Source organism: Lytechinus variegatus, chromosome 2, assembly GCF_018143015.1.
Source record: "Lytechinus variegatus isolate NC3 chromosome 2, Lvar_3.0, whole genome shotgun sequence".
Classification (NCBI taxonomy): Eukaryota; Metazoa; Echinodermata; class Echinoidea; order Temnopleuroida; family Toxopneustidae; genus Lytechinus; species Lytechinus variegatus.
The window spans coordinates 63,064,537-63,078,237 of NC_054741.1; the positions used below are offsets into that span (position 1 = coordinate 63,064,537).

The 13,701-nt window shown below is 36.1% G+C and overlaps 1 protein-coding gene across 1 annotated transcript; it reads left to right on the forward strand.

The window, feature by feature from the left end:
* The first annotated feature begins 1,322 nt into the window (after nucleotides 1-1,322).
* Nucleotides 1,323-12,622, forward strand: LOC121406909. The gene is made up of 4 exons (XM_041597783.1): nucleotides 1,323-1,522; nucleotides 6,591-6,739; nucleotides 7,658-7,984; nucleotides 11,134-12,622. Exons 1-4 carry the CDS (start codon nucleotides 1,477-1,479, stop codon nucleotides 11,383-11,385), a joined length of 774 nt encoding a protein of 257 aa, XP_041453717.1. The 5' UTR covers nucleotides 1,323-1,476; the 3' UTR covers nucleotides 11,386-12,622.
* Nucleotides 12,623-13,701: the final 1,079 nt, after the last annotated feature.

Consider the following 13,701-nt stretch of genomic DNA (forward strand, 5'->3'; position numbering starts at 1 on the left):
AAAAAGGGGCATTTTTAACAAAATCAATTACAGTTTTTTATGGAAACCTATGCTTACAAACTATGCTTTTTAATAGGTTCCTCATATTTCACGCTTTTCATATACATTATAAGACAGCGAATGTAATTATTGTCACTATGTTTTAATTTACTTAAGATGTTTTATGGAATGTGATATAATGAATCAAATAAAAAATAAAGAAAATATACTGAAGCGCTTGTATAGAGAACAATGACTTCATTTTACTTCTGAATTCTGGATGAATATCATCGAGTCATTCCTTACTTTTTCAAAAATCGGATTTTACATCACTGCAAAGAATACTTCCCGATTATTCGAGTGCAAACATATGCACATAAAATTTTCAAATTTATTTTTGACGAGGCATTCTTCATTGACATATAAAATAATTAAAGATTCACGATAAGGTTTTTCACTAAACTGACAATAGCTTATATGATATTCTTCATCCAAAAGGTAAATGCCATCTGTGGCAGATTTCATTTTTTTAACTTGTCCCACAAAAAAATTAGGAATGGAGCAGAAAATGTACATGATATAATTTGATTTTATTTGTTCGATATTATGTAAAAAAATATATATATCAGAAAGGAAATTTTTTTAGCTCGCTCGTGACTTTTTAAATTCGTCCCACATAATAATATTTTGACCCTAAGTGACTCATTACGCCACTAATCAAGATGAAATGATATAGCAATATATAGGCCTATATGTACCAATAACAGATACAAAGATTATGAATAGTCTGTTGTTATAACGAACATCGAGGATCATGCACATACATACTGAGTTCATAACTACTGCTGATAAGGAACCTTACTCTACATAGTATAGGTGTCACGAAAAACAAATCAAAAAGAAAAAAAAAAGATTTACAGAATTGTTAATCGTGAGTTTATTTTCATTTTTCATTATTTTCTACGCCTATAAGAATAAGTGGAATGCATGAATATTCTCAAAGAATGTGTGCAAAATCGTTAAAAACGGGACAAAGCGGCGTTGGCCGGACATGGTCATACGGGACGCGGGATAAATACGGGACTGCATGTCCCTTGAAAAGCCCGGGTGTTTTCAAAATGAATTTCTGAAGATCATCTTCGTGGGGGAGAATAAGTTATGTACAGATCAATACTCATTATCGAGTTCAACCATAGAAAAGTATATTACATTGCTTTCTTTTTTTATGAATAGAATATGTGTATAATAGTTTATTATCATCCTTCTGTGTTTGGTTGCTATGACTACTCTTGTGTTTACACCACGGGATAAATCACTACGCTACCAGCACTTAACTCATCACGTGGGTAATTCAGTAAAATGACTTGATGTTTACTTATCTGTCACTTTGTTCGATGTATTTCTGCCAATCAGACGTGTTTATGATCGACTCTAACAAACTGATCGATAAAACAAATCTGAATCTCCAAAGCATTAATTTTACATCTAAACAGCAGAATGGATTCAAGGATGAAATTGTGTTTCTTCGCTTTCGTAGTGTTAGGTAAGACATTCCTTAAATAAAATCAAAAAATGCAAAACATAAGATTTTATGAATTTATAAGTGATTTCTACTCACAAGGAAAATGCTATTCTGGGGGAAGTTTCTTTCTTTGTAAATGCATTCCGCCATTCATAATTATTCGTAGTTTCATAGGTTACAATTGATTTTATTTGGGTTTTTCCTTCTGCATTCGTATAACACTATTTTCATTAAGTAACAAAGATAATTTATTATTTTTAGCATGTATCATTGAGAAAAACTGTTACAAAATGTGTCCTACTACCTAAATATTATAACATTCATAATTTTCAGGAGAAAGATTGTTGTCATAAGCAGATTTCAATAATAAAGTTGAGGTTGATTGCAACAATGGTGATGATGTGGGTGTACATAAGACCAAATTTGTGCTGTAATTTATTCATTTATTTATTGTTTTTGTGATATATTTTCAATAAGAAAATAGTGCATACATAATTACAAAGAATGCACAGAGCATTTTCATTTATTTGAATGTAGAATAAAAGAGCATTGTTTATAAAATCATTAATGGCTTGCTCAAGTGAATTCATAATTGTGCTTCATGCGCCTTAATGCCACCGCACACCTTACGACTGTTCGCGATACAATTTTTGAACTAATGGCATTTTGCTTAATTTCTGAAAATGTAAATGGAACATATCATTTTATTTGAGTATAAGATTAATTGAAAGAATTATAATATGACCATTTTGAAAGATTGAAAGCCTTTATTTTGTAGTAAAGGCCAAATTAGTTTCAAATCGTAGCCAATCGTACGACTGCTATGACGTCATTACGACTAGATATTAAATTCAATTTTATATTAAGAAAGATGATAGCATAGTCACAAATTTGAACATAAATGTTCGTACGATGATTTAGAACATTACACAGTAAGATATTCCTAGTTTCAATATTGGCATCAAATTCTACTACATTTTATTCTGAAATCGGATCGCAGAAATAGAAAGGATGTAAAGGCCTTGGTCACACCGCCCGAGCATTGTTGGAGCGGTCGTGGAGCGGAGAGAAAAAAAACCCATCACTGCTCGCTACCGTTCACCATTTTCGATTTCGATTGTTTTTTTTTTCGATTTTTGTTTTTTATTTTCCCCCAATTTTGTGAGCGAAATTCGACCCCCTCTCCCTACCGCTCCACGACCGCTCCAACAACGCTCGGGCGCACAGTGGGCCAGAATGAACCGAAAGTGCGCCAAAACCCTTTATTGACATATTTGTACGGTTAAATTTTGTAGATAGGGGTAATTTCACCCGTAGAATTCAATAAAAGTATTTTCAAATATTTATGACGTCGTTAAAATACTGTTTTCTGATTGGCTATTAACATTTGAGAAGAAATTACATGTTTCTAATTCTAATAATATAGGGTATTTATCATGTTTATAATGCGCACATATCCACCTTGTTAGGTGCTCGAGGTGCTCCTATATTACCTATATTCTACAATAAGTTTCAAATTTTCAGAAACTAGTTTTAGAGAAATTTCAGCAATAAGGAAGCATATTAGCAAACAGCAAACACATAAACAGGCAAACAAACAAAAAAAGTCTGTGCTCGGGGTACAAACAATTCAATTTGTGACTTGAGTATCGCTTAAAGAGGGCGCCCTACCATGAATCCGGAATTGTAAAATTCAAAGTGAAATTGTAAAAAAAAATGCAAAGGAGTATTTTCATTCCCTGGGTACAATGATTAACCACACCTACATGAATTAAAATGGATTGATACCAAAAGTGGACAGTGAAATCTTTAAAATGATTATCCCAATGATAAATAATAGAGGCCGGGTCCTCTGCAGGTTAATCGGTACAAGGCCTACCTATTTCACCAAGAACAGCGTATACAAAATTAATTCTGAAACAGAGTCTCTCTCTGCTATCTCACCAATCATTATGTCTTTGGTGAGAGGATTTTATCATACTTTGAACATCAGAAGGAAGAGGATGTGCTTGTTGTACTCGTTGCTACTAATCACAATGTTACTTGTTACCATTAGTCTGTGGAATACATATAAAGTTAATAAGAGTCATAAACCAAACATCAATCCTTGAAATGATAATATGCACTTCCTTCTTGATTGATTTTTAATTTATAGCAAATTTTGAATGAGCCAAGTTACAAACCATTCATTTTTTTTCTCTTTTTTTTTTTTTGGGGGGGGGGGATAAATACCAATAATGATAATGCAACTTATACATGTATAGATCCCACGTATCTGTCCTTTACACATTTTCATATTTTAGCAGAAAACTGAGTGACCAATCACATCCCTAGTCATGTGTGTTATAGCGATATACATTAGGACTTGGTTTATGATAGCGATATGGACTTGGTTTATGAACAAAACAAATTAATAATGTTACCCGGGAATCTTACCTGAAGAATTAATCTTCTAAGAATGACAGCATATCAGATATGCAACACGGGATGGAACAGTTTGACATCAAAATGAAGTCGTTTTACATGTTTGTATTATTATATAGTTAGTGGAAGTGGAAGTGAAAGCTTGTCTTTACGTATGTTTAACGAAAATATTTAAGGAAGATACCAGTCAAAAGAATCAGACACTTGAGCTAGACATCCCCCCCCCCTCTCTCTCTCTCTCCCACCACGCGACTGTGAGTTTCACTAATACCCTTTTTACACAGGCTAAAATTCCTTAACCCCGTACTATAGGTGGGGCTAAATGGCAATTTAGCTCCACCTTTTGCATGTATAGTACGGGGTTAAGCTTAGCCCACTTTCTTTTTACACAGCATTTTTGCAAAGTCGGCTAACCCCACCTATAGTACGGGATTATTTGGCCTTGCAAAAAAGCAGGGTTATCCCACCAATTGCGGTGCTAAGAGCAATAGTACGGGGTTAAGATCGCATGTGTAAAACGAAAGTGGGCTAAGCTTAACCCCGTACTATAGGTGGGGCTAAATGGCAATTTGGCCCCACCTATAATACGGGGTTAAAGTGATTGGTTAACATTGGTTTGACTTTTAAAAAATCTGAGCTAGAAGGTCACACTTGTCACCTGTGTCTGTGATATGTTACAAAAATGAAGCCCAGAAAAAATTGCGTTCAAAAATAATTATTTAGTGCTTCAAAAATTGAAATAAAAAGTGACCATCTTAATTTCATCTCATACACTTATGTGTACTAGTTAGGTGTCTATAAGACGCCTATTTACAAAATCGGGGTTTGCCTTGTAGATTTAGCTTTTCATTCTCAATAATGGTTGTTTTCAGGGTTTATTAGTTCTAATACATGCACTTGTACACATGTTTCATCTTGGTTTGAGAATTTTTTAAATTGGCTGCTCACAAAGTTAAACAATACCTTTAAGGAAATTGTAGCGTGTGTAAAAAGTGTACGAGTGAAGCACTTGTACTACGAATGATCGACAAAAACCACTAGTCCGGGGTTAGCGAGTTTCGTGTGTGAAAAGCAAGCATTCCTTATCCGGGATTAGCAATAACAATTTGGCATGTGTGAAAAGGAAAAAAAATAGTACGGGTTAAGGATAGTACGGGGTTAGCGATAGTCCGGGGTTAAGAAAATCCTGTGTAAAAAGGGCAAGAGATACGGTCTTATACGGTCCCGCAACGTTCGGCACGCGCATAATGGGACACTAACTTGGAACGATTTTTGTGATAAATACGGCGAACATGTGGTTGGAAAATTGGTTATATCTCCAGAAAATGCACGTATATGCAGCTAAATTTGGTATCATTGTAAAGCATGGACTATAACAAAGACCGTCATGGTATTTACAACGCAGCAATCGGCAGCAATTTGTAAAAGAAATACTCATGAAAAAAAATTGCTAAAACCCCCCATTGTCAAATGGTTTCGTCCAAATTTACCTCTGAAGGGATTATCATTTTATCTTGAAAATTTTTGATCACTTAAAACAATCATTCATCAAAGAGTACCGTGAATTAGAAATAAATTAAGCAATCCGTTTTGTTAAAACAGTGAAATATCTAAAAACGTGTCATTTTCACATGCGGTAGGGGTAAAGGGTCATTTTCCGGTAATATTGAATAAAATGGGCAACTAGTAATTAATTTCATGGAGAAATACTGTATGGAGACATCCTACAGGTTCTTATCTTAGCTTAGAACATGAAAAAAACAAAATTTGTTTCATGACCAAAAACCAGTTTTGGTGCACTTTTGCTCTCTCCTGGCCCACTGTGGGGGCGGTGTGACCAGGCCTTAAGCGTATGCATCTCGTAAATAAAGTATTCGAAACCCCGGTAACCCCTTCGGAGCTGCCATCCACTTCCATCCGTTTTCAACCGCAAGGTTTCCGATAAACAACCGTTTAACATCTGCGCTACATACTACCCACGTTTGTTATTTTCCGTGATGTATTCGCAAATTTCTTGAGCGGATGAAAACGGATGGAAATTTTGCTCGTCCGCTGTATCCTTTATGAATACGTTTTACGTCCGTCAGCTAGTGAGACCAGGTCTGCAGAGAAGATGTAAAGCGGAAAAGGATCTTGCCATCTGTTAGAAAACGTTATAAATCCGTTGTGTACTCTTTGCATACGTGCTTCATACGCTCTATATCCATCTAGCATCCGTCCACTGTTGATTTCATTATTCGCCCATTATGGCCATTGTCTGAAGCGGATGAAAACGGATGGAGCCACCCCTAAACTTTGCTTGTCCGCTGTATCCGTTATGAATACGTTTTGTGTCCGTCAGCCAGTGGGACCAGCCCTTAAGCTTCATTTCTTATCAATACACTCATCTAGATAACTTATGGGAAATCAATTAATTTGAGTACTTAATATGCCGAAATAAAGAAAGGAAGCACGAGGATAACATGTACATGTTACAGCTATCAAAAGAGCGGATATAATGATTGACTACCTATGGGGAAGAGATAGAAAGTATCTCGTATCTATCCCGTCTAGCTGCAAGAAATCGTACCCGAGTTGTAAAATGACAAACGCACTATCAAATACTATTCTGTTTCATCGAAAAGATAAAAAAACAAAAGATAATTAAACCATTCTAATCATGCAGGTTCTCTGTCTGTGGTGTCTGCTCAAGTTGAATGCTACGATTGCAATTATGATTATAATGATGGCGAGACAGAGAGTGATCCAAACGACTGCAAAACGCCGTCATCCTCAACGATGAACGCGACATGTGGAGCGACTATGAAATGCTACGTAAGTCACCAAATCAATTCTCTCATCATCCTGATAAGAAATGACATAATTTTCAAAATAAATAATTTTAGGCTTAAACTGAAATGTACTCAAATAAGATCACAAATAATACAGGGGCGTTATCGAGATACTTTTGCTTTTTCTTGGATGGGGGGGGGGGTGTCGAGCTAAGGGTGACGTCATATTTTTCAGTTGAATTACCATCGAATTTCCAGACCCAGATCTCTAATTTCGATTCTCTTCTTTAACCAGCTTGCAACCTGTATTATCGAGTGAGACTGAAATTCCAAGTTTTTCTGTTCCAGAGACCCTCAAATTTGTGGTTCCTTGTTTCAGTGCGCGCCCAGCATTTCTGATGCGTCAGTTCCAGAGCATTGCTATTTTAGCAATCGTTGATCCTAGAGCTGTTTTGGATACCCCTATTTTTATACCATTTAGTTCCAGAGCCCCCCTTTTCGACTTTGGTGTGGCACATAGGTATCGTGTTATAATTCGACTAGCCCCCCCCCCCGGATAGAAGTGTTTCCAGAAGCCTGAACTAGCATCTCTCAATGGCACAGGGGGTACGCTCATCACATGCGACGAAAATTTGTATTTTTTTTTTAATTTGTAATTTTTATTTTTACTTTGATAATTAAAGGCCAATGACAAGATTTCAATGCCCGTCTCGAGGATCATAACAATGCAAATTATTCTCCATAAAATGCAGTTATTGAATATAATTATTTTCTATTGACCCCTATTGACCTTCTAAAATCATACCTTGGGTGTAAAACATAATGATTCAATCAATAATACAAATACGCACACCCAGGTGGAAGTCCGCAGCAAAAAAGTTACAATCATTCATTACGAATAGGTCTCTAAACTAGTATGTTACACTTTCCCCTAAAATCGTTTGTATCTCTCTCTAAACAGGTGCAAAGTGAGATAACTTCAAGTTTAGGTTTGTTTGGCGGAGGTCGTATCAGATACTCTCGTGGATGCATGGAAGATGACGCTTGCCAAGCAAACGACTGTCGGAAAACCCCTAGAGATTGCATTAGTTGCTGCAATGGTGACTTTTGCAACACTGCCTCTTTAAATACCCACCTTGTAGATAATATGCTAACCCGACCTTGTTACCGTTGCCAATATTCGGACATACGAGGGACCCGGAGTGATGCTCGTTGCGGACCAAGTGACTTTGATGCAGATGCCTCGGACTCGCAAGTGTACAGTGTTGACTGTCCTGGTCTATGCTACGTGAGTATAAGAAGTTGCTTTTTAAAATGATATTTTTAAAGATCTAATTGAAGAGGAAAACACACAAAAGAGATATTAGATTAAACAATGGAGTCCGTGTTGGTATCAGCTCAGAGGATGCACAATATGCAGTCGTTTTCTCCGATATATAGCTTGACGTTCTAACAGTTTTGGTTGTAAAATACAGACCTCATAGTATCAGCTGATCCGTAATACTGTTTAGTGATTGTGACGTCAGTGTGTGTAGCATAAATGTTGACGGATATGCCCAAAACACTACTTGCTAGCCAACAAACCTTCCAGATACTTTCCCAAGGCACCTAGCTGTTCTTTATCATGTTGCCGGTGGTCATGGAATACCAATCTGCCAATAGTTACAGCTTGCAAGTCGTGATCAATCACCACTTGCGATCAAGGAACATTACCAACGTGTCAACACGGGGGGGGGGGGGGCTTTTAATGGGGAGTACATGACAATAACGTCTGTTGATTTCGTAATTAAGAGACTTTTTGTTCCTCTGGAAAGTCTTTGTTTTTTGCTCAAATGTGGTATTTTCATAAGCATTGAATATGCACTTAAAAGTGTCCTTTCAGCATAGTAAGAAAACAATGCTCTAAATGTCGAGTTATGTTGAACATAACATATCACTTTGTGTAAAACTGTTTGAAGCATTCTCACCAATGATTTCTAGCAGACGACGCTCAGTCATAGCAACGACAGTGTAGAAGTGTAGTCGCGTAATACTGAGGGTTAATTGAAGAAAAGTTTAATTTTTTTGTTTCAAAAGAAAGAGTGGGTTCTCCTGAAACGATTGATACCTTGCATTCGATACATAATCTGACTAAATGTGTTAAAAGAAAAGAAAACGTCTCATGTATAGACGCCCCTCATTTAGACGCCCCTAATAGACGCCCCTCATTCTAATGTGAAAATATAGTGTTCAATTCACATATTTTGTTCGCTTCCTATGGTATTGCGGCTACAAGTTCTACTTGTTTGACTTCCATCAATGGCTAAAATATATATTGTGTGGCGTTATAGTACTTCTTGTCAAGATGTTTAATTTTGTTCGAAGTGATTTATTACCTTTGAATTCGCATAAGATTAAACAAAGTAAATAAAAGAAAATTGATAACAAACAAAGAGTGTATCATTTCTTGCGATCATATCGCCTCTCATCCTCATTATAACTCACAAGTTGCAGGGGGAGGCGCTATAGATATATACCCCCACCAACCCCGAGCTGTTTGCGCGTTTCCGTTTTACACCCTGGCGAAGGCATTTTCCGGAAAAGTAGCCAAAAAGCGACTACTGAAGAGTCTACACACGTCGCTGGTTGCATGCAGCGTGCGACACAGGCGAGTCCACCACCGCATGCAATTTGCACAGTTACTGATCAGATCACAGAGTTCCTCGGCACATCTACAGAGAGAGCGGCAGTCAGGAGTGAAATCCGAACATGCTTTTGCAGTCGCGTTGTTTATGATAGTTTTTTTCTAAAAATAAATTATTAACTAAATGAATAGAATGACAGACAAAATAAAAATAAACAGATACTTATAATGGAAAGACAAAGAAGTTTGATGGATTGATACACTTAGAAGCTGCCGAAAGATAGATATATAGAAGACTGATAAATAGATAGAGACAACATAGACAGATAGATAGAAATAGAGAGAGAGAGGTGGATAGATAGATAGATAGAAAGAGAGAGAAAGAGGGAGAGATGGATGGATAGATAGATAAATAGAGAGAGGGGGAGAGACAGAGAGGTCGATATATAGAGGGTGAGGGGGAGAGAGAGAAGGATAGATAGATAGAGAGAGAGAGAGAGATGTTGTAGATAGAAATATGGACGGACAAAGAGAAAGAGAGAAAAAAGACAGACAGATGCTATAGAGAAGGAGAGAGATAGAGAATTTGAGAGACAGATAGATAGATGTTAGATAGATAGAAAGATAAAGAATGAGAGAGACAGAGAAGATAGACAAATTAACAGATAGATAGATATAGATAGAGAGAAACAGAGAAAGACAGACAGATGGATAGAGATAGATAGATGTTAGATAGATAAAGAGGGAGAGAGACAAAGAATATTAACAAATTAACAGATAGATAAGTTAAAAAATAGATAGATAAATAGATAGAGAGAATAAGAGAAAGATAGACAGATGGATAAATAGATAGAGAGAGATATTAAATAGATAATTAAAGAATGAGAGAGATAGAGAAGATTATTAACAAATAGATAGATACTCTAGTTAAAAAATAGATAAATAGATAGAGAGAAATAGAGACAGACAGATGGATAGATAGATAGATGGATAGAGAGATAGATAGAGAATTTGAGAGATAGATAGATGTCAGATAGATCAAGAATGAGAGAGAAGAGCGACAAATTAACAGATAGATACTGTATAGGTAGGTAGAGAGAGAGAAATAGAGAAAGACAGACAGATGGATGGATAGAGAGACACAGAGAATTTGAGATAGATAGATGTTAGATAAAGAATGAGAGAGACAGAGAAGATTATTAGAAAGATAGATACTGCAGTTACATAGATAGATAGAGATAGAATTTGAGAGATAGATATATAGACAGATAGAGAGAAAGACAGACATCAGCAAATCGGCAACTGAGGCAAATGATCAAGGCAAACATTCGTATTGAACCTGGAAAGTATAAGCTCAGCTGCATCTGCGGATAACTTCGGTGCGGACATTGGATCGCGCGCCCAGCTGATAATGTAAACAAATGTAGACGTAGACTCTTCACTAGTCGCTTTTTGGCTACTTTTCCGGAAAATGCCTTCGCCAGGGTGTAAAACGGAAACGCGCGTCCTGCTTACATGCCTACTAGGAGGATGGGATATGTACCCCGACTCAGCCCCCCCCCCCCGTAGCTTTCAACGAAGTGAATAGTATTCAAATGCGCAAAGAATAGACATCTGACTCAGACAAGTTAATGTATTATTTAAAATTTTGTTCATCTTTCTTTTTCGGTGCTCTAAACATTGGAAAAGGAATCGTTGATGACATTTCTTGTGGAAAAAAAAACCATCCCGATTTCGAGAGTTGTTGGTGTTCATCTTGTCTAATGAATATGTATTGCTGTTGTTTTCTTTCTTTTCCTTTATTCATTTCAAAGATTGCAAGAGCCAAATACGAGCATGCGGTTGAAATAATTCGAGGTTGCCAGTACCATGGGAGTTATTGTACCTATGACAGACAAGCAGTCAACGGCGTACCTGCGAATGAATTCGGTGATAGTAATTATAATGCTCAACACCAATACGAGCTCTCATGTTGTGTTGACGACAATTGTAATACTGCTACTGCCCTCTCCGTTGGATTAATGACAATCCTTTTCTCAGCTACCCTCGGCGTGTTTGTCATCTAATGTCGCCGTCGTAGGATGTATAAGCAAGTCCTTGGAGGGTGGGGTATCTGGGGGGGGGGGGTCTCGTACAATGAGATATTCATCAGCGTAGATTAGTAAACTTGATTTCGAGAGGATGTCACTTTTTGTTAATTCCTCTTACATTTTCATAGCTTGCAAATAATGTTCGACTCAATATAATTCACCCGTACATTAACTTTGTGTGTCTCAGTGCCTCTGGACATCTTACGATTTTGGAAAAAAATTGCTTTTTACTTATTTTCAGAAAATGAGAATTAAAAGTATCTTTTAATTTGAGGTTCAAATTGATTTGGATGATTACAAGCCTTTGTTTGGGACCAAAGGCCAAATTGGTTTCAAATCATAGCTAATCGAACAATTGCAACGATATTATTACGACTAGATATACAATTTGCTTTTATTATAATAATGATGGCAGCATAGTCTAATATTTGAACACAAGTGTTCGTTCGATGATTTAAAAAAATACACAGTAAGATGTTCTATATCTCTATATATTTGCATCAAATTAGACTACGTTTTACTCTTGAATCGAGTTGCTGACCAGTCGTAAAATGTGAGGTGGCATTACATTTGTCAGACAACTTCCCTGTTAAATTGACTTGAAATCGATAATTTTTATTTACTGACGTAACGGCGTACTGTATATAAGGGCCGCATGACAGAGGACACCTCTCAAATCTTTATCGTAAATTGAAGAACTGGGGTAAATGAGATTTAAAAAGAAAAAGGTGATTATACCTTAAAAGAGTATTCTACGAAAAGGGGCAATTCAAATTAAGAATTAAAATCTTGGAAAACAATATCTTTGTGATCCTTTTTTTAGAATCCACCAGTAAATTGACTCATGGGAAACGTGTTTAGGGAATTCAGTCGCGAACGATCGAGTTGCTGACAAGATAAAATAGTGTTTCGTAGTCGTAATTTGCGGTTGGAATTAATACAATTATTCTAGTTTCAATTTTATAACCCGAGTAGGCTAGCAAAGACCTGCCAATTTTTAACGAAATCCTGTATGATGACCGAAAATCCTTGCTGGAAAAAATGATGTGTCACCCAGTGTTTCCCACGATGTGTTCACAGTGTGGAAAACAATGTGAACTCACCTTCAGACTAATTCACCGTGTGAACACACTACTAAGACTTACACTGTATGATGTGTTCACATGCAGACATCTTTAAAGGACAAGTCCACTCCAAAAAAAGTTGATTTAAATAAAAAGAGAAAAACCCAACAAGCATAACAACGAAAATTTCATCGAAATCGGATGTAAAATAAGAAAGTTATGACGTTTTAAAGTTCCGCTTAATTACACTAACAGTTATATGCACATCCTGGATGGTATGCAAATGTGGAGACTATGACGTCATTCACTCACTATTTCTTTTGTATTTTATTATGTGAAATATGAAATATTCTAATTTTCTCCTCATTGTCAAGTGATACAACGATTAATGCCTCCCTGAACATGTGAAATTAACATTGGTTAATACTATATGGCTCAGTCAAGTTGGTCCTTGTTGTCAAATCTATAAGAACGAAATATTGTACAATTCAAACAATAAAAACAAAGGAAATAGTAAGTGATGGACTTCATCGACTGACTCACCAAGTTGTGCATATCCCTGTTAATAGGCGAAACTTTAAAATGTCATAAGTTTCTTATTTTACATCATATTTTGATGAAATTTCCAGCATTATGCTTGTCTGACTTTTCTCTATTGATTAAAATCAACATTTTTCTGGGGTGGACTTGACCTTGAAACAGTGTTATTCCAGCACGGATGACTTTTTGAAGTAAAATGCAAATTCTAAATATGAAAATATCAAATCGAACTAGATAAGAAATTACATAAAATGTCTGTTCTTGTGAATTCTTTGGAATTTATTTCAACCTTCTTGGCTAAAATATCGGTCGAACTTGGATATGATTCTTAAACAATACATCTAATCGTATAGAATTGGCAGGTTTCGTGTGTTTCATGTTTTGTATAGATTTCAGTTGACATGACTCTGGTGATATTTTTATATGTGTGTGTGTGTGTTTTTAAAAAGGCATCAAATAGACATCTGTGTTGTAATCTAGAGTCCTGATATATATATCCATTTTGATAAAAAAAAGTAAAATGTATTTTTAACTTCGATATGAACTGCAGTGACCATTTTGATCTTCATAAAAAAATGACAATACAAATGACCAAAATAGTGGGCTGTACTACACATATCGTCTCTTAGCAAAACAGTTATGTAATGGAGAACATAGTGAAGTCAAGGAGTTGACGAAATCGATAGAA